This window comes from Barbus barbus (genome assembly GCF_936440315.1).
Source record: "Barbus barbus genome assembly, chromosome: 33".
Lineage (NCBI taxonomy): Eukaryota > Metazoa > Chordata > Actinopteri > Cypriniformes > Cyprinidae > Barbus > Barbus barbus.
The window spans coordinates 9,643,408-9,666,810 of NC_136761.1; the positions used below are offsets into that span (position 1 = coordinate 9,643,408).

At 35.1% G+C, this 23,403-nt stretch overlaps 1 protein-coding gene across 1 annotated transcript in view; it reads right to left on the reverse strand.

Annotated features, from left to right (window-relative positions):
- Positions 1-23,403, reverse strand: part of LOC306853133 (GPI ethanolamine phosphate transferase 2-like) — a 118,992-nt gene that overhangs the window by 23,537 nt on the left and 72,052 nt on the right. The window contains exons 9-10 of the mRNA XM_079390332.1: positions 18,875-19,287; positions 3,661-3,852 (exon numbers count right to left, since the gene is read on the reverse strand). Coding sequence (XP_079246458.1) covers positions 3,661-3,852; positions 18,875-19,287 — 605 coding nt within the window. The remainder of the gene's footprint in view (positions 1-3,660; positions 3,853-18,874; positions 19,288-23,403) is intronic.

A 23,403-nucleotide genomic window follows, 5' to 3' on the forward strand; every position in this document is an offset into this window, starting at 1 on the left:
ACCACAAAACCAGTCATAAGGGGTCAATTTTTCAAAATTGAGATGTATGTATTATATGAAAGCTGAATAAATAAGCTTTCCATTGATGTATGGTTTGTTAGGATCAGACAATATTTGGCCGAGATACAACTATTTGAACATCTGGAATCTGAGGGTGCAAACAAAAATCTAAATATTGAGAAAATCACATTTAAAATAGTCCAAATGAAGTTCTTAGCTATGCATATTACCAATGAAAATAAAGTTTTGATATATTTACAGTACGAAATTTACAAAATATCTTCATGGAACATGATCATTACTCCTAATGATTTTTGGCATAAAAGAAAAATCGATCATTTTGACCCACACAATGTATTTTTGGCTATTGCTACAAATATACCCCAGCGACTTAAGACTGGTTTTGTGGTCCAGGGTCATATATATAAATACAGAAAAAGTTCCATTAGTCATGTGAGCTACTGAACATAAAGTAAACCGAAACATTCATCACCCAGTAATCAACTGTGGAGTTACTACTTGGAAATGTTTTTATTTCAGCGAGCACATCTGCTCTGCCTGAAGAAAATTTATTTGAATTTTTCCCTTTTGTTTTTCCGTATTATTTACTGGCTACGCTTCAGCTCATTTCTCTGGCTTGTGGACATATCTGCAAGAGAAATTATTAAGCTTTAATGTTCAAAGCACTATGACTTCACCAGTCCTGTAACAGCTCACAATATTTCCTCCGTCCCTTGAGAAGCGCTTTTGGAAATCATGTTTTCCTCTCTGACGGTAAACTGTGGGAATTCTATATTCTGCATGTAAGATGCCTTTTAGACTACACAGTTCACGATGTTCACTTCAGCTGATATCTCACACTGTCACTACTGAACTCAGACGCTCCCACACTCCACTCAAATACTCCAAAACTTGTCTCTGCCAAAATTCCTGTTTATTTATTTTGCGCTCAGCTTTCTCCGACAACAATCATTTCCCCCGTAAACAGCTTTGAGCATAAACTCGAATTAAAAAAAGCATCTTGCCTGACATCTTTTCACTCCGTCCTTTGTGTGTTTGTGGTTTTCTCGCCACTACAGTCGACTGTGCTTTTGTTTCATTTCTATATGTTTAATCAAAGGCGGAACAATATTTCAAAAAAGCAAAACCAAACAACAATGAGCTCAAAATCAAGCTTAGATTTGTACTAATTTTTCACTGACCTTGTTGCATTGCATTCTGGGATTGGCTGGTATGTAAAAGATGTGACGCTGTCTAACATAATTAGGCTGTGTAGATGCTAAAAATATGCTTATGAAATCAGTAAAGCTATTAATACTTCTTGTTTACATAAACCTATTTCGAATGGACTAAATACCACATGCTGAGTTTAGTAGCTTGTTTCATGCATGTGGTGCAATAATTCTTGTTTTGGTCTGTTAACACGAATAAATCAGATGCAAAAGAGACTCAAGGTTGTTTACGCCTCTAAGAGCAGCGTGAAATATATCTGTGATTTACATATCTATTCAGAAAGGTATTAACTGTGTCAATGACTAGATCACACAGCACACAGAAGAACTGAATCAGCTGTCATGGACAGTTCGTTGGCTCACGTGTGATTGTATATCTTGGGCAAAGGCACAGTCGAACATTTATCACCAAAGACCTCACTTAAGAAAGTCGCTTCTCTGGACGGCCATCTTTTGGTATTGTCCAAAGACAGTATTTTCACTGAATTGAATTTCATTTCATTTTTTATAGCATTAATTAACAAACAGAAACATATAACAGAAACATATTGAACTAGAGTGTAAAAAGCTAAATTTAATAAAATTTTTGATCAAACTTAATCAAAATAAAAAGTAATATAAGTTAATATTACTTAGAAAAGAAATATAAAATTTAACTAAAAGAAAAGAAATATAAAATTTAACTAAAAAAAAAAAAAAAATTGTTACACTGGAAATAAAATAAAATATAAAATACTTATTTTGGCTACTGCCAAGTCAACATTAGTGTACATTAAAGTACTAAAATAACTAGATCTAAATAAACTAAAACGAATAAATTAAAATGGATACAAATACAAAAACATTAAATTACTAAAACTTTAGGTAACACTAAAGAGAAAACAGAAAATATAAAAATCTGATCGAATTCAAAATATTAACAAAAACTACACATACTCGTATATAAGTAAATATATCAACATATATAAATGCATAATAAAATGTTATATACACAAACATTAAATACAATAACATTAATTGTATTCATATAATTTAGCATCTTTATATGACAAAAATGGCATTTCTCCGATTGGTACAGCTAAACTGCAAGTATATTCTAGGGAAAAACAATAAGATGATGCTTTTCTCAATAAGGTGATTGGCTCTTTTGAACTCTTTTGCCCTATTCAGTCTTGTGATTACCCCAATACGCTTGGTCACTATACTTGAAAGGCAATTTAAATAAATTGGAACTTTTTTGGAGCTTCAAACCCCCAGTTCTCATTTATTTGATTTGCATGGGGGAAAAAAAACAACAACCAGTGCATTTGTTTCAGCAGAAAACAAATCATACAGGTTTGAATTGACAAATATAAACTCAATTTTTTAGCTGAACTACCCGTTTAAATGCACTACAATCAACATTCATTTGGGTCAAAAGCAGAAAATGTGATAAAAAGACCGAAAACGAGGGAGAGAGCGAGTCTAAATGATGGGGTGGAAGTCAGCGGACGTCTGCTTCACAGGCGAGCCAGAGGTTGCCGGGGCAACATAAACAATGTCCTGCAGTGATTAATGAGTGTGAGAGTGACTCTGGTGGCACAGGGTGGCACTGCCAATTACCTCACGCTCACGCTCCCTCTGTCATATGGAGAGCGTGTAATGGAACACAGCCTGTGGCGCTACACCAAGGGCAGGAGGTCAAAGATTTAATTAGGTGAGAGTAAATGTCAAGGGGAAGAGGCGAGCAGCGAGATTTTGTCACAGGAGTAAACTGGAACTGTGTGTGTGTGTGTGTCTCTCAGAAAACTCTGCACTTTTAGGAGTGTGTGTGAAGAACTGGTATAGTATAAAATAGTGCTCTCAGACACTTTTAGGCCAGACACACTCTACACAAGTGCATAAATGCATATGAGAATGCTTGACCGACAGATGCACTGCAAGCACACAGCTAATTTTTTTTTATTTCCTGTAATTCCTCTTAAATCGAACATTTTTGTCATCGTTTACTCATTCTCAGATTGTTCCATCCAAAACTTCTGTTGAACATAAAAGAGATATTCTGAAGAATGTTGGTAACCAAACAGTTGACGGTAGCCATTGACTTTCACAGTATTTTTTTCCATACAATGGAATGGCTACCGTCAATTGTTTAAAACCTTTTTGGGTGAACTATTCCTTTTAATCATCTCTGAGTCTCCACTAAACAAACCTCCGCTCACGGCAGTCAGAATTGAAGCCTCTGAGGTCAAGCTCTCACATTTAAAACCCTCGAAAAACACTTCATCCCCGCATTTAGTGAGAGCCAGGTTTAGTGAGAGCTCACGGACATAAAGTTAGCGAAGAAACTTCAGACAATTCGACAACAATGATAATAAGGGGAGCTAATTTATTCACCATCTGACATTCAAGGAATGTCAATAAGATATTTAAATATCATCAAACTTACTTGGAGACGGCACGGCTGCTGTGTTGCCATGGGAACAGGACGTTTCCGACGGCAGCGCAATAGCTGTAAACTCCGAGCAGGCCGAGAGCCAGAGCGATCTTAGACACCAGCGAGCAGTGACGCTGAACCAGGACGAAGATCAGAACCAGAGACACCGCCGCCAACACAGAGAGGAACGCCTTATGATCCCCACTGAAAACACACACACAGTGAATAAATAACAGGGCAGACATGTTCTTCTTACATATGCATGCACACGCTGAATATAAAACAGCAGAAAGACAAACCCCTTATGATTTGAACTCAAAACAAACACTATATAATAGCATAAACAGGCATGACCCAACAAATCCTCCACATTAAGCAGAGATTCTTTGCAATAACACACTTTGTTGGTGTTTCCGTTTGGATTTCTGTCATGTCGGAAATCTCACTGCTCCAAATACTATTCCATTTAGCTCAGAATTTCACACTTCTTACTTGGTAAAGTGCAATAGAATGGCAAGTTACAATAGAGCATGTGACTTGGTAACTTGGAAATCCACAACCACTGAAATGAATGATAAACAATCACATTTAAGTAAATAAAATGCATCACAGAGTCAAAGTTATTACGTTAGATGGACCTGATTAGCGAACGTCTGCAAGGACAAATGCGAAAAAAACAAGGTAGACGATTGAACACTCAAAAAAAAACTGTTTGTCGTTTTGTTGATTTCTACAACAGATTAGAAAAAGTCAAACGTCAGAAATATTATATTAATTATTACTTGACATTAATAATTTTAATATATAATAAAATATTAAAATAAAACAAAATAAAAAAATAAAATAAAATAAAATAAGAGAACAAAAGACAAAGTTCCAAGACTGTGTACTTAACATGTTTAATGATGGAATGAACTACTCTATGGAAGTTTTTTCCTTACTAAATTAAAATAAAATGCTTAAAAAGATCAAATAATAAATCAAACGCTCAAAACAGCTGCTCAAATGAGAAATCAAATGCTCAAATGCAATTTCTTTTCCTCATCCGGGGAAGCATGAACTGTATCAAAAATCAATTGTTTTTGATATTTAATTTTCATTATCAACCCTAGTATAAACCTGTAATAAATAAATCTGTAATTCACTGCTCAAATCATAAATCAAATGCTCAAACTGACATTGCAAATGATAAATTCCCACAAAGCATAAAAAACCAAAAAGATGGCACAATAAAATACTATTGATTACCCATCCAAACATAATATAAAACTATAAAATATAAAAAAGAGAATGTTATCAGAACTCTGGCAAATCTCTCAAAGACATGAACAAATGTTCTTCCAGTAACATTAACAGAACGTTTGTTCAAAGTTCTCTGTTCTTAAAATGTTTGCACAAAAACTTTATTTAGACATCTTTCATGGAAACATTTTAGTTGAATGTCTAACAAACTTAATTTAACTCACATTAAACCATTTTAACATTAAATAAAGCACACGAACAGTAGGCTACCTGATCTCATTGTCATAGTTAGTATACTGTTGTTCCAACCACAATGTCGCAGAAATAGAAAGCATTTCTAAACACAAAATTACAGTTTTCTAGATTATATTCAACAATATTTACAAAACTCAAAAAAAATGATTTTAGGACTGACACAAGAGGGAGGTAACGTCTAATTATTGATATCAATGTTACAAATCTCAAATAATGTCAGATGTAACAGTCCATCATAATTCAGGAGGCAGAGAAGCCCAACCGCAGCATGAGTGTGTGTGTGTGTGTGTGTGTGAGAGTGGGTGTTCAGAATGCAGCTGGAGTGCTCCTCTCATCTAAGGTAATCAGGTGTGGGCCACACAGGCCAGGCCAAAAGGTGTGTGAGTGTGTATGTGTGTATGCGTGTCAGCAGGCCGGACATGATGAGGTGTGTGTCCTGGAGTGAAGCAGAGGTGAGTGAGTGAGAGTGAGTGTGAGTGTGTGTGTGTGTGGTGAAGTGAAGGAAAGGTGAGTGCTAAAGGCAAATGAATGTGGCACTGACATGAAGCCACACAATCTACTGCTCATTACACACAGACAGACAGTCAAATTTCATTTTACATTTGAAAGTTTTAGTTGATATACTGAATTTGCCATTTTATTGTTTTTTTTTATTATTATTTTTTATAATGTCATTTTAAAATAAATGTAATTTATATTTATTTCAGTTTTAGTCATTTTAAACATATTTCTAAATTACATATTATTATAGCATTTATTGATTTTTTTTTTTTATTGGCTTTTTTTCTTCATATTATCCGTTTTCATTTTAATTTTAAAGTCTTAGTCATTTTATTGTGTGTGTTTGTCATTTTTATTATGTTTTATAATTCTATTTAGATTTAAAGGGGTCATATGATGCGATTTCAAGTTTTTCTTTCTCTGTGTTACAAGCTGTTCGTGCATAGATAAGATCCCTAAAGTTGCAAAGACTCAAACCCAAAGAGATATTCTAGAAATCAGTGGTTAAGTTGTATTTACAACACTGTTCCAGAACAGTTCAACCCAAATATTAGAGTGTGTGCAGCGCATTTTACGGAGGACTGTTTCCTGAACCAGGGAGAGTAGCCTACAATGCAGGCTTGCACAAAGGCTGTTTCTATAAAGTGGGGCAATTCCAACTTTGCAAGGACAGTCTGGCGCTTCTGACTCACAGCCTGTAAGTAGCCTATGTTTTCGTAATTAAAGAATTTGCCACTGAATACTCAAACGCGAGTTTTGAGCGGTGTAGAGTAGCGCTTCTTGTTTGTCGTTTCTCCAATCACAAATGCAGACATGGTAATGTTTACGCGGCGCGATGCAACGCAATGCATAAAAAGACAGTATAAGTCATTATAACCAGTAATTATGTCCACACTGGATGCAATAAATGCCTCGTTTATAATGGGTTTTATTGTTTTTGTCTCGTCGCACCGGGACACACCATCACAATTCGGTAAGGGGCGTAACATTTCCGTCACACGCTTGAGGTATTCGGCCAATCACAACGCACTGGATATCTGGCCAATCAGAGCACACCTCGCTTCTCAGAACGATGAGTTTTGTAAAAATCGACACCCTTCAGAAAGGCGGAGCATAGAGGAGCAACAATAATGCGCAGTATATGGAAAATAACATGTTTTTTCAATCTTAAACCACAAACACATTGCATTACAGCACATACACAAAGTAATGTTCTTTTTAGCAACATCATATAATGTATTTTTATTTCATTTTTACTTTGTGATTTTAAACGTATTTATGTATTAGTATTTATTAACATTTTGAATTAGCGTCTGTTTTTATATTTTCAGTTTTAATTTTAATTGTAGTTAAAGGTTTTTTTCTAATATTTCTATACATTTTTTTCTGTTTTAGTTGTAATCGTAAACTGTCGTAGTCATCAGTTTTTTAAATTGAAGATTTTAATATTTACAGTTTATTTCAGCAATACATACAACACTGTCTTCAACTTCAACAAGCATCTTCATTTTCTGACACTTTTTTTGGACAGAATACCATAATAAAATACTTTGTTATGCAGTGCCGTTTCAGAATCTAAAGAATCACATTAAATAAAATTAGGTTTTAGCTGAGTTGTGGGCTTGTGGTTGAAGACTGAGCACATTAAGCAAATTAAGACAATATTTAGACCACACATATTTATATTGCATTGCCCTCGCAAGCTTATAGTGTGCCCAGTATAATCTGACTTGTAAACAAATGACTCATTTTAAGGCAGGTTTTTTAATGAATTATTCACAAAAAAAAAAAAAAGTGTAAATCAGTTTGACAAGTCAAAATGAACTGAGAATTGAATCAAATGATTGGAGATGTTAAAAATGTTCTCAAAAAGACTCAAACGTCAGGGTTATTAATCAGTTTACTGATTACAATTACTGTCTGATTGTCCCCAAAACAGCACTTGAATGAAATAAGCATTATATGTTACTCAGCACTAGCGCTGATTTTGTTTGGTATATTCAGAATATATTTAGGACCAATTATTTGGGTGAGAGGTGGTGAGAGAGTGAGACTGAGAGAGATAGAAGGAAAGAATGAGGTGGAGAGGGCACTGACAGAGCACGCAAGAAAGGAAGTAGAGGAAAAAAAGACTGATAACGCAGACGGAGAGAAAAATTTTCATCTCGATGCCAGTGACCCTGAGCGTCGCTCTGCTCCCCATCTATCTGCTCCGAGACAGCCAGAAGAATACTAATGCATTCCCCACACACACACACACACGTGTGTGTATGTGTGTGTGCATAAGTGCACATTTCAGGGTCGGGTTTCAAAATAAGTGCAAGGGCATGTATGATAGTCTTAGATTGCTCCAGAAAGTATGTATGAATGAAAATTTCCTCAATGTGAAGCTTAGATCCAAAACCCAGCGAGCTACAGGAAACACAGGTGCGTTCTTGATGCAAATGGCTGCTTAAAAAAAGGCACCAGAATAAGAGATATAGTATAAGGCAGCATTGAGAAGAAGGATCTCAGAATACAGTCATGGACAAAAATATCGGCACCCTTGGTAAACATGATCATGAGGGATAAAAAGTACTCCATGTGTACAATGAAATATACTGCTGTATTTTTTATGTTGTGGGCCTATATTTCTGCTGGAGGTCCTGGACACTCTTGTTTAGACACATGGCATCATGGATTCTATCAAATACTAACAGATAGAAAATCAATAAGTGACTGGCTCTGTTATAAATCTTATAATGGGTTGGATCTTCCAACCGTATAATAATCCAAACACAAACCTCAAAAACAACACAAAAATGGGTCACTGAGCACAAAACCAAGCTTCTGCTGGCCATTCCAGTCCTCTGACCTGAACTCTGTAGAAAATGGCGCATGGAGCTGGGAATCTAAAGGGTCTGAAGTGATTCTGGATGAAGAAATGGTCTCTGATCTCTTGTCAGGTGTTCTCTAACCTCATCAGGCATTTTAGGAGAAAATTTAGAGCTGTTAAACTGGCAAATGAGGTTTGTAAAAGTATTGAATAAAAGGGTGCCGTTAATTGTGGCCAATGTGAATTAGAGAAAAATATTTATTTCATAATGATATTTCCTCCCATTTTAAATTCTTATTATCCACTGAAAGGTTAGATTTTTGTGATTTTTTTAAATAAAAGATCAAAAGGATTAACAATGCAGTTTAATTTTCATAGCCTTCTTTGATCATATTTACCAAGGGTGCCAATATTTTTGGCCATGACTGTACATTGCAACAAGTAAAAGAAATAAAAATCAAAATGTAGGACAAAATAAAATAAATTATGACACTCAACACCAAAAATAGATTTAAGTAAATTATTATTTTATCCAATAATTTTGTTACATAACTGTTCAAAATATTTTTTTTCATGTTTTAAGATTTTTTAAAAGGTTAAAATAAAATATATATTATTGTAGCATTAATTAATATTTGAACTTTTCATTTTGATTTTAGTTAAAATTTTACTAATTTTATGTGCTTTTGATATTTTGTTATTATATTTAAAAATATTTTTTAATGTTACATTTTTTTATTATACCATTTATTAATTTCAGTTTTCACTTTACTTTAAAGTTTCAGTAATTGTATGTGCTGTTGCCATTTTTAGTTTTTTTTTCTTCAGTATCATAGAGATATTTCAGTGGCAGTCATCTTAAACTTGGTTAAAATATGTAATGTTATGCTTAATCACGGACCATAATAGCATACTGATTCATATTTTTGTAGAAACTGTGAAACATTTCTTTTATCTGATGAATAGAAAATTCAAAAGAAGCGGGGTGTTCTCACCTACACAGCCCTATAACGCATATACACAGCAGCACATAGGAACCAGCGTCCAGACCAGTCAATTCAGACACAAACCTTGTCTCATTTACGACAGCAAACGTTTACTCAGCAGAACTCCTGAATGAATACTACGCAACACCCATCCAATTAGACTCTTCAAACAATAATGCTGACATATCGCAGAAATGAGAAAGCTGTGTTCTGTCAGAGTAAAGCCGGATAATACCAGAGAGGGTCAGCGCAGGAAAATAACAGACCTGTCAATCTGAGCAAATGAACAGAGCCAGAGAAAGAGAGGATAATTACTTTATTTGTGCAACCGTTCTTAAGTCTAAAGTTCGGCTCAAGTGTCAACTGTGTCATATGAATTATGAAGTTTGACTATTAAAATCTTTCATAAGAAGCAAGTAAAAGTGTTTTTGTGCAAATCAGCCGCACTTAAAATATTCATCTTTGCCATCAAATGATAAGAGTTCTCAAATCCGGTGTACTGATTGTGTACTATTTCTGGCTTTCTATTTTCCAAGTGTGCATTCATGCATGCGTTTTGGTTGAATAATAAAACAGCCCTTTGCACAACGAAAGAGGAGTTTGTGACCATTCACTACAGACTTTCTGAGTCAAAACTAGAATGAAGCTGCTGTTTTTAAATGCATGAATCTAAAATCAAGCAAAAATGAATTGAGAGTTAATATCAAATCAACAAAGCGCACAAAGAACAGATGAAAATCTCAAACTAAATGTGAACCAAACTACCATTTAAAATTCTCTTATGCTCACTAGCGCTGGATTTATTCAATCAAAAACAAAGTACAAACAGTAATAATGTGAATTAAAATAACTGTTTTCTCTCTTAAATATATTGTAAAATGTGATTTATTTCTGTGATGGTAAAGCTGAATTTTCAGCACTCAGGTCTTTAGTGTCACATGATCCTTCAGAAATCATTCTAATATTCTGATTTGCAGCTGAAAGGGGTCATCGGATGCCCATTTTCCACAAGTTGATATGATTCTTTGGGGTCTTAATGAAAAATCTATAACATACTTTAGTTTAAATTTCTCAATGGTAGTGTAAAAAACACCTTTTCTCGGTCAAAATCAGCTCTGTTTTTATCAAGCCGTTTTTTTAGTCCATGTTGCTTTAAATGCTAATGAGCTCTACTTTAGCCACGAAACTGGCTAACTAGCATGTTATTAGGAAAGGCGATTTGCAAAGATTCATAGAAAACCTTTAGACTCACTTCTTCTGTAGATGAAGCTGGATCACAAATGATTCGCGCGAACAGACACATTTAGGCAGATTGGGGATCGGCGCATTCCCTTCAAAGCAAAAGAAACGTTAATCCTCTGTGTCTTCAGCGGCTCAGACGTCGGGAGTAAATGATGACTGCTTTATTCATTATTACATCCAACAACGAAAAAAACTCAATTTCTCAATCGGAGACATTCTTGTCTTCCCCTGCACCGGAGTCGACACATTTTCCTCATTATAGGATGGGTGTGTACACACACTTCCAACACACATTTATGTTCAAACAAAAGTGAAAAGTGAATTTTAAAAGTGAATTTTGCATCCGGTGACCCCTTTAAGAAACATTTATTATTATTATCAGGGTTGAGGAGTTGTGCTTACTATTTTTGTAAAAACACAGATTCTTTAGTGAACAGAAAGCTCAAAAGAATAGCATTTATTTGAAATATTTTGTAACATTAGAAATGTTTTTACTGTCACTTTTGATCTTGCTAAATAAAAGCATTTTTACTGACCCCAAACTTTTGAACGGCAGTGTAGATGGTATAAAATCCCTCAGTAAAAACAAGGCAAACGATCATTTACATCCTTCAGATGAAGTGTTGTTCACAGCTGTGCTCTATTTGCATTAGTAACAGATCTAAGCGGAAGGGAAGAGGAGCGAGCGTTTCTCGCAGAGATAATGCAGATTCTTCCCGTAGGGCCCGTTCCAGCCGGGTAATGAAATATTAATTATTGCAAACTAAAACAATAATACGAGCCACCAAATCCCAAACACAGAAACACACATCTAAAAAAAATCTAACCGGAATAAAGAGATCAAAGTGTTCAAAATTAAAAACACTTCTCAAAACTTTTCTTTCAATATTCCAAATTCCAAATCAATAACTTCATAAAACAAAGTTAAACTTACACAAACTGCATACTTAGAAGAATACTTTACCCAAAAAGGTGTCATGTTAGAATTTGACTAATTAAATTGGATTACTTTTATTAGTATGGACAAGAGCAGCTTTATCCTTCAGCAAAATGTCTTCTTCGGCATGTCATTAAAGAAAGTAATTTATGAGATTTGCAAAGACATGATGGTGAGTAAAAGATGGCTTTTTTATTTTATTTTGGATGAACTATTCTTTTAAACTCAATTCAATTATCTCAGAAGGTTCCCGCATCAGTTCACTCGCTCTCATGCTGTGTGCTTTAAACATAATCATAATAAAAGCCGTCTGCACTTAGATTCATTGCAGCACGTATAATTATAAGCTCCATATATGTAATGAGAAGTCCACCGATGGACGCTTCAAACCACAAGGACAGGAAATCACGCTCGCCTTCCTGTAACCCCAGCGAAGCGCTCCAGAGATGCTGGCACATGTCCATCTCTCCTGTATGGATGCAGAGATTTATTACGACCGCAATAATTATTCTTCATCAGAGCTGGCTGGTGGGAAAAAGAGAGGGAGAGAAATACAGAGAAAAGTCTTTATGTGCGGCATTGAAGGCTTTTTAGATGTGGACGGCAGGTGATGCACTTAAAGAGACGGGCGCTATCGATCCATGGTCTCATCTGAGAAGACACAATGTAAAGCCCTGCGAGGGCAGCTGGAACATATAGTTTGTGTGACCCACCTCTATAAACACTTCAGATACCGACTGAAAGAGCATAGATTCTATTCTCTGGATATGAATGTATCATGTTTATATGTATGAAACTAATATTGATTTCTACGCTGCTGTTAAAGGAATATTTCAGATAAAAATTAACATCTTTTAGGCACCCTAATTCTATTTCATAGAAAAAAATATTACAGTCTGTCTCTCTCTCTACACACACACACACACACATATATATAAAATCAAATTCACAATAGAAATTAGCAGAAATTAACGTAGAATAAAAAAATAAAAAAGTTAAGTATACCTAACCCTAACCCTAACCTAACCCTAACCATTTACCAAACATAACCCAGAAAATATACAGATTAGCCTAAGCAAAACTCACATTTACTAGCTATTAGAAGAGTAAAATTAGCCAATCAGAGCACAACAAGAAAGGGCTTGCCATTTTTTGTTGCACTATTTATCAGACGGACGTCATGTGATGCTGAGACTAGAGAAAGTGTGGAAAGTGGTCATGTAAAACTAGTTTATAATTCAAGAAATCTCGTTACAAGTGCACTTTAGGGGAAGTATTACATGCTACAAAACTTATGGGCCCTTGCAAATGTTTTATAAAACAAACATAAAAATTAAACGGAAATATAATTTTATTTAATTAAGCTGAATGTTAACCAACATATAAATTTACAAAGCGATGAAGTTACTAAATTGAGAGCAAAAAATGGGGAATGAGGCTTCTAAGGATTGTTGGCAAATTGTGTCTGTTGATTTACTCTTGAGGCTCTTTGTGTGAGAGCAAGCTGGGTTTTGATTGGCTGACCGGTTGGATACTGGCTAACGGGGTAGAATAACGCTGGCACAGACCAGCGCTGTACCATCTGTCTGTAAGTGTGTGTTCGTGTGTGTGCCGCTTCCAGAGAAGCACGGATCACAACACACAGGAGGGAACAAAGTTAATCGCCCGGGGTGAAGTGTGCTTAGGAAGTTTAGGGGATATTTATCAAACAAACTGCAAGAGGGCTTTTGGTTAACTGACAAATAACATGTTCACAAACAGAACTGTTATATATGCAAAACAGTTTAGCCATCATTGTGATTTTATCATTTTTAGTCAGTTTTGCAGATACTTAAACAGTCAAAAGAATCTTGAAAAGAGCCAGAATGATTATTAAAATGCCAACTAGTTAAAATGCTTAATAAAAGGGACGAATACATTAAAATGTCTTTGCAGTGTAGCAATTAGTCCTCTTTTCATAAAACAAGGCTTTTTGGCTTTCATTAGCCAAAAAGTCTGCAGGCAGTCTGAATATGAGCCCAGGAGAGCCCAGAGTCCAGATATAAAATCAAAGAGAGCGTGAGATTCAGAGGTTGTGAACATTAATTGCTTGCTGTCTGACTGTAGTCCAAGTCTTCTGAAGTCATATGATAGTCTTGTTTGAGGAACAGACCAGAGCACTCGATATTCACTGATTATCTTCCACCGCAGCTCTCAAACAAAATATGATGCTTATGGCACAGATTTGACATTATGACTTGGTTATTGTTGACAAACCTGTGGCATGGGCTCTATATCTGGCATTGGAGAAGAAGCAGATATGGATAATATTGGTCTAAAGACAGAATGAGCAAATGAATGAACCAGACAAGATAAAATAAATAACGAGAAAAACTATGAATAAAAGCAGAAACAAACAAAAATAGAGAGAAATTAAGAACAACATAATGGATAAACTAATGTAAGAGAAAGCAAACAGAAAAAAAGAACAAACCAAAAACATACAAACAAAAGGAAGAACCAGAAAACACTAGAATGAACTGAACAAGACAAAAGAACAAAAAACAATTAGCAGAAAAACAATGAACACAAAACGGCCAAACTAAGAAAACAAAGAAAGAAAACAAAAGTATACACAAATTAATGGAAGAATGAACACAAAATGGCCAAACTAAGAAAAACAAAGCACAAACAAAGAAAACAAGCAAATTAATACACAAATGATTAGAAGAATGAACGAAAGAAAGCACAGCAAAACAAACAAACAAACAAAAACAGAGAGAGAAATTAAGAAAAAATAATGGATAAACTAATACAAGAGAAAGCAAACAGAAAAACAAACAAACCAATAAACAACTGAACAAACAAACAAAAGAACCAACCAACTAATGAAAGAATGAACTGAACAAGAAACAGAGTGTCAAAAGAATAAGAAAAACAATTATCAACAGAACAAGAACGAACAAAAAAATGACCAAACTAAGAAAACCAAGTGCAAGCAAAGAAAATAACGTGCAAACAAATGAGAAAACAAAACAAAAGAAAGAACAAACAAAAAACAACTGAGTAAACAAACAAAAGAATGCACAAATGAATGGAAGGATGAACAAAAGAAACAGCAATAAATAAATAAAGCATCAAAATGTTTCAAATAATTGTATTTAAAATTATATTGTTGCTAAATAGAATATTTACATGCAATTTTATACAAGGTTTGTATATAATATTTATATATACTTTATATATGTAAAGTAAAAAATTATTATAATGTAGATACTATATAGTGTATAGTAAATAATACATAATAATTATGTATACTATTGCAATGCACTCTTGGCAGGTCTTCCAGCCAATTCTATTAAACCTCTACAATTAATCCAAAATGCCGCTGCAAGATTAATCTTTAATGAGCCGAAAAGAGCGCACGTCACGCCTCTGTTCATCGATTTGCACTGGCTACCAATAGCTGCTTGCATTAAATTCAAGGCATTAATGTTTGCCTACAGAACCACCACTGGCTCTGCACCCCTTTACCTAAATTAATTACTTCAGACTTATATGCCCTCTAGAAGCTTGCATTCTTCAAGTGAACGATGCATTATTGTACCATCCCAAAGACACACAAAAACACTTTCACTGACTTTTTCATTAACTGTTCCCATCTGGTGGAATGACCTGCCCAACTAAATCCGAGCATCTTCAAGAAACGGCTAAAAACTCATCTGTTCCATCTTTATTTGACCCTCTAACTCTAGCACTCTCTATTCTAATTTTATTTTATCTGTCTTCTTTTTATTAAAAAAAAAAAAAAAAAAAACACATTTGACCCTCTATCAATTACATATTTATTGCTAGCTGCTAGCAACTGCTAGCTTTTCTTGTAAAACAAACACTAGCTTTCTTTTTTTCTATTGTATGTACTTGTTTATTATATAAAAAAACTAACTTTCTACGTGTACTGCGTCAGGTTAACCAAGACTTGCACGTTGTTGCTCTTTTGTTGATTTTGATTGCTTCTTATGTCCTTATTTGTAAGTCACTTTGGATAAAAGCATCTGCTAAATGACTAAATGTATATATGTAATGTATATATATATATATATATATATATATATATATATATATATATATATATATATATATATATATATATATATATATATATATATATATATATATATATATATATATATATATGTAATGTGTGTGTGTGTGTGTATATATATATATATATATATATACATACACACACACAACGAATACAGGCAATTCACCCTCAATTCAGAAGGGGGTGCCCGCAGCAATGCAACGCTGTTTGATAACCGCCAGCAGAAGAACAGCGAATGCCATGAGTTGCACACTTGAAAACAAAGTCCCCTAGAATGTGTCTCTCACATAGACTGACAAAGGAGTATACTTTAAAGCAGGGGTGCCAAACTCAGTTCATGGAGGGCCGCAGCCCAGCAGAGTTTAATTCCAACCCTGCTCCAGCACACAAACCATGTAGTTCAAATAAGCCTGAAGGACTTGATTAGCTGGATCAGATGCGTTTAATTAGGGTTGCATCTAAACTCTGCAGGAACTGAGTTTGACACCCCTGTTTTAAAGGCTTGCGCACTCAACTGTTTGCGAAATGGAGCTTTGTGCTCATGTATCCTACCTCTCTCATTCGGCACAAATCCAAATATTCCATATTTGCGATGTAACGTATATCTGAATGCTAAACGATTATTTATTATGTAAATTATAGGCTTTGTACTTCAGTCGCGTTCCAATGGTGACACAGGGGCGGGTGTGCTGATGCTTGTATTTTATTTTGATAAAGTACCCACTTTAGCAATGCTGGAACTGATGTGTTTTGTGTGTGTGTGTGTGTGCCGTGATCACTTCAACTGTTTCCTTATACCAGCAGAATCAACTTTAAACACTTATCGTCTTAATGCATCACTGTATAAAGGTCTGCTTTTATTTGTGTACACTCACAATGAAAACAAAACATTGTGCTTTTATAAAATAAAGAAAACAAATAGGATGTTGCTTTCTGCCATTTGAGTTTCCTTTCTGTGAACAAATTAAGAACAAAAATGAACTGAAACTCAACATAGTTGGCTGTTACATGTCGCACTGATTTTTCCCCCTTTTTTATCTGTTAACTAAATCAAATATATTTCAAGAATTTATTCCTTGTATGTACATATGTATATGTACGTGTGTGTGTGTGTGTGTGTGTGTGTGTGTGTGTGTGTGTGTATGTGTATATGTATGTGTATATATATATATATATATATATATATATATATATATATATATATATATATATATATATATATATATATATATATGCTGGAATCATACTGTAAGCAAGCAGTAATACTCTACTGGAATCAGCTGTAAGCATTAGACACTCTCGCTTCACATGAAGAACTGTATTTCTGTGCAACTTGTGAGTGACTGACCACGTAGTGTTTCAAATCGTTTCACTTCGGTTAGGATGCTGCCTGATGGGCCGATTTGCAGCGTTACCGCAAGCTGATTACCGCAAGTTTTCGACTTGAGCGAAAGAGACTGTATGACATGACAAAGATGTGCAGAGATCTGCTGCCAGACACGGCTGAATACTGCAGTCGAGTTGAAACGCCTACAAGCAACCAACAGCGCAGCGACCTGCGGTGATTTAATCGCTGTCAGTGGGAATGCACCATTAACTCCCTATGCAGACAGTCAGACGTCTCACTATGGTTCAGAGCAGAGCAGCAAATCCTCAAAAATGACTGAAACCACTTCTAGTTAGTATAGGGCTGTGTGATTCATTGAATTTTAGCTTCAAATTTTTCGATTGTTTTTCAACAATTATGAAAACACAATAATCAGGATAAAACCATTAATTCGGATTCTTTTCCTTCTTGGCAGTGAGCTTTTGCTCCTCCTTAAAAAGTCTAAACTTAACATAAAAATCAGTCAAATTAAATATTGCTATTGTAAAATGTAGTCTACTGAAGGACATGCTTGAGAACTTACTGTGTGATATAAAATTGCAATTCTGAGAAAAAAGTCAGAATTGCAAAATATAAATAAACGTTTTTTTGGGGTTTTTTTTTCACAATTCGGTAATTATTTTATATCTCGCAATTCTGACTTTCTTCCTAAGAATTCTGAGTTTGTATCTCACAATTCAGCTTTTTTTTCAACATGGAATAAAAGAGCTTATATCTTATAATTCAGACTTTTTTCCCAAAATTGTGAGAAAAAAAGTGAAAAATGTAAGATAAAAAGTCGTATTTACTTTTTAAATTTTTTTATCCCATGGTGGAAACAAGCTTCCATATAAATATAAATCAAACAAACAAAATAAAATGAGAAAATCTACCAATCTTGACTGCATTTAGTGCATTACTTTGTAGCTTTAATAAAAATCTAATATTTTATTTTACATTTGACTGTTCAATTTCTGTAGAATAGTATTAGTTGGATAGACTTACATGAAAAACTGAAAGCATTGTTTATTTCATTTGTATCTTTTTCTGTTGCATTTGTTTTATTTGAATTGTTTGAGGACTTTTTTACTTATATGTGACCCTGGTCCACAAAAGCAGTCTTATGTCGCTGGGGTACATTTGTAGCAATAGCCAAAAATAAATTATATGTGTCAAAATTATAAAAAAAATGTATGCCAAAAATCATTAAGTAAAGATCATGTTCCATGAAGATATTTAGTGAATTTCCTACCATAAATATATCAAAACGTAATTTTTGATCAGTAATATGCATAGCTAAGAACTTCATTTAGACCACTATAAATGCGTATCTCAGTATTTAGATTTTTTTGCACCCTCAAATTCCAGATTTTCAAATAGTTGTATCTTGGCCAAATATTGTCCTATCCATACATCAATGCAAAGAGTATTTATTCAGCTTTCAGATGATGTAGAAATCTAAATTTTAAAAAATTGACACTTATGACTGGTTTTGTGGCCCAGGGTCACATATTAGTTCTCAGTTTCTGTTGCAACTTTCGCTGGTATCTAAAATTCTGATATCAGCAACCTTATTTCCATCAAAATATACTTGATATATAATGCTATTGTGGAGGGAAAAAAATAATAATAATTACATTAATAAATAAAAATGATTAAATTATTTATTTATATTAATTAAAATATTACCTAATAAGAATAATAAATGGTCATATATTTTGTCATAATAATAGTTAGTCAACAGGCTCCACATAAGGACCCAAAACAGAGAAATGTTATATCTCTGTGTTCTTACCTGTTGAGCCAGTGTCCAAAGTCGGGCAGGTGTGCCCAATGCACTCCGGTCTGGTTCAGTGACCTCAGCAGGCGACAGCAGGTCAAGGTCAGCAGCGGGGTCGCCAGCGCCAGCCATTTCTCCGAGCCCGGACTCATTCCCAGCTCCGCCACCGGGGAGAACGACTCTCTCCGTCCTTCCTTAGCACTGGAGGGAAGCAAAGGCCCCTCATCCTCTTCCTTATCTCGATGCCTCTTTTCCCTGAAGTACTTCCTGCAGACGTCCTGGAAGACGACCAGGCATAGCGTGTTGAGCAGGAAGTACCAGGTCTGGTGTTCCTCCTCTATGAAGCTGCTGGAAGCCAAACTGAGAGTGTGACCCACTGTACCGATCAGCAACAGAGCGTCCAACTCCGACAGAGTCCAGTTAGAACCCTAGAGTGAGAGAGAGGTTGTTTCAAAATGAGTCTGTTTAATACATAGGCAGCTACCTTCTAAGGCAGCATATTAACTGAAATAGAGTCTCATAAATAACTGATTTGGAGCTTTACACAGACAGCAACTCCATTTATTCCTGTGAGTCAAAGCTGAATTTTCAACATCATTACTCCAGTCTTCAGTGTCACATGATCCTATAGAAATCATTCTAATATGCTGATTTGCAGCTCAAGAAAGCTTTCTTATCATAATCAATGTTGAAAACTGTTATGCTGCTTTATATTTTTGTGAAAAACAATGCTGCATTTCTTTTTCTAGGATCCATTGATGAATAGAAAGCTCAAAAACAGCATTTATTTGAAACAGAAATCTATTGAGAAACATGATAAACACAATTAAGATACATGCAACAAAGTTTTTCTGCAGTTTTATGCTGTTGTAATACATTTTCAGTAGCACATCATGCATGGCATCTTCCATTCAGACAAAAGTTTGCACAAAAATGCACTAAAAAAATCAATGCAAGCAGTCAGATGTGAAGCATAGAGAGAGAAATGGAGTGGAAAAGGTGAAGCGGTGGGAGTTGAAAAGGGCAAAAATCACAAATAACCAAAACATCTGACAGTGTGTGACAGTAAAACGCCGCTGACACCAAAAGTCACCAGTGTCCAACACTAAAACAACTCTACAGACAGCACTTTGATGTGTAGAGCCCTGAGCTAACAGACAAACACAAACACACACACACACACACACACAGGTGAGAGAGCATGTTGTGGCTGTTTCCTTCAGTGTGTAAGTGCAGGGCTGCAGGGAGCAGAGCAGTGTTGACTCAAAGGGAAAGTGCTAACAGCCACACACACACGTTTCTCTGGGGAACCCTGTACATTGGTCGATGTCTTCAGAATCACACACAACAGCATCCCGTTTCTGTTCTCATTGCAAATGATTAATCAGTGCCTGTTATTCTGAAGACACAAATGTTTGTTTTCATCATCTTTCATCAAAGTGTAATCACAATCTTTTGCATCTGAAACTAATTTTCTTTCCTTCTAATCGCAGCGGCACAGGGGCGAAAATATTACTAACCAACTATATTTTTGTGAAAAAAATATCATTGGTGTTTGCATGATGTTACAGTAGTGTGGGTTCGGATGACAGATATGGTTATTAGGGTGCATTTAGTCATACTGCAGTGGTACATTTTTTCACTCAGTGCAATCAAATTAAAATCGAGCAACAATACAATGACAACACACACACACACACACACACACACAGAGAGCTAATAAATATACAACAAATTAAAACAGCTTCATAATATCTTACTCAGATTTGCTTCATCAGTAAATGTTTCATGCTTCAAGGATTTTTAGAGTTTAAAGTTTAAAAAGAATAATATGAATAAATAAATATTGCATTTCTACTAATATAAATGGTGTAAATATGCAAAATATTACATATTACATAAAATATATATTAAATATAAAAATATAAATAATGGAATATAAAAGAAAATACATAAAAAAACAAATTTTTTAGTAAAAAAAAAACAGCCTAATATAATATACATAAAGTAATAAAATTAAATAAATAAAAATAATATGTTATTATACAATGTAAGTAGAAATTAGAATACATATTAAATATTATATTTATAGATATTTATATATACATTAAAAATATAATTCTATTAGGCCTAATTATATTGTATTCGTAATATTACTAGTCATTTTTTACAGTACACTAAATATCATATCATATAACATCACAGGATTAGATCAGAGCTATCATAAATTAAAGCTACAACTAAAAAAAAATTATATAAAAAAAAAATTATATATATATATAGTGAATATGATGTTTTATGTTGTGAAAATGGTTTAGAAGTTAAAAGGAAAATGTTTTAATGATTGTGGTGATTCAACATTGATTAATGACTGCTAATTGCTTTACACACTGAGGAAGGCATGGTAGCCGAAACGTTTGTGTCTTTCCCTATTGGTGGTGATTGTTGAATTAAACGGAAAAAGAAGACTGTTCTCGTGAGTGCGGATCATAATTTCTTGCACAAAGTGACAGATTAACGCACCAAAATAAATAAAAAAGATCAAGTAACGGAGGAGCGCAGTGCAAACGACGTTGATAAATAAAAAAAAGTCCCACCTAGGGCTGCGGAAGAAATTATCATGATTAAATTTTTCTGATCAGTCGATATCGATAATTATCACAATGAATGTTAAATCTTTATTTCTTTCAAGTTTAAAGGCAAAGTTTTAAACTACTTTTCTTTTTTTCGTCAGAACATGACAAACACTTGTCACACAGGTGAACATTTCACAAACCTGAGATACAATATTCAAAACACTTATTAGTTTCTGCATGTTCTGTGTGATGTGGTTTCAGATTTGTGTTCCCTGACTTTGATGGCAGGATGCAGATTTAAATTTATGTTCATTAACAAAACAGTAATATATTTGCAGGGTAACACTGAAATATTCTGACTGAGTTGGGACTCTACTTTTATTAAAATTAACCATTGGCCATCTATAGTATCACAAAATCTGATTATGATAACCAAAGGTAAAATCTCATAGCACCTCACTGCCATGGTCAAATGTAATTATATGATATCTATATGAAAAACAGTAGCCTAAATACATTTAGCATAAATATATGCACAAATGTTAAAGCTTAACAACCATTACTTCTTTAAAACATTGAATGTGTCTACATTAATAATATAATATGTATATCCTACATTTCTGCCGTAGTACCATTAGTATTACTACAGTAAATCCATGGAAAAGCCTTCTAACAGGATTGTTCATGGCACGGTGTTTCTCGTGTTTATCAGCGCCGTTTCATCTGGCTTTAAACTAAAGACATTTCCATGTATTCTTCGCTGAATTCAAGCACTTCTCACTGGATCTCACAGTGCTGGTCGCATGTTTGAGACTGATCAGCAAGTAAAAGCATCTGCTCACGACCGCTGCTGTTTGAGCCGAGCTGGTAATTGGTCCATGTGGCCAAAGACTATAGAAATACAAAGACTGCTCACTCCTATACTTATGAATGGGAGAAACTGCAATGTGCAATATGGCAAAATATTCCCACCTTCTAAATGAAAGAGCCAATCGCTGATTGATAAAGTCATTGTGTCACTCCAGCAGCCATTAGAAGCTCCGGTTCCCATAGAAACCGTAGGCTAGATCAGCCGATGCGCAGTCATAAGCACGTTGACTTCGCATGCGCATAGGCTGGTCTAGCCTGACAAATAAGCTTTTTTTTTAAACGCTATTTGAGCATAAGAAACAACATTCATGAAATGTGCTGCTCTTCCTCAGTTCAAACAACAGACAGTATTTCTAAGCGATAAACAGCATCTCAGCTGCGCTGATAACGCTATACTAATTGGTAACTCTGTGGCTGTTTGTGCGTGTCCCTGGTTATAATGGATATGACCATGTGCAGCCTTGATGTGTGTTACCAATGGGACCAGTCACATCTCACCAGTGTGACAAGGCCTCGCCACCACAACCAATGCATCCCATTCATCACCCAGGGCAACACCTGGGCAGAAGTCAGTCAGCGGGGGAAATGGACTGCGTAAGCAACTTGTGTTTGTGTAAACACCGTCTGGGATGAACTCGCTCTCGCTTCTCATTTCTGCGCAAACCGTCTCTCTTTACTTTTCGCTTTTTCATATTGTCGGTCCCATCGAAGGGAATATTTGGATCCACAAGAGTCTGGACCAAAAGCAGCACAAAAGCGCCAGTAGTTTGTTTTCTGGGCTGCGCGCTCAGGTCTCCAATGGTTTCATCATTGCAGGAGCAAGCGCTGAGCTGACGGGGCCACGCGCGCTAATCTATATGCTAATGCAGAAACAGATAGAAATTCCCTCTGACGACAGGCTGTGTGTGGGCCTGACCATCAGCTCATGTGTAACTAAACAGCCTGTTTGTTTCTTTAAAGTGGACATATCATATGGTTTCACATTTTCCCTTAAGTCCACTTAAAATGTTACGCTTTCTGCACTGTAAACAAGTTTTTCATGACTATATTCCACCCTCTCTCTGACCCGTACAATTAAACAGCCTGTCTTTGCTGCTG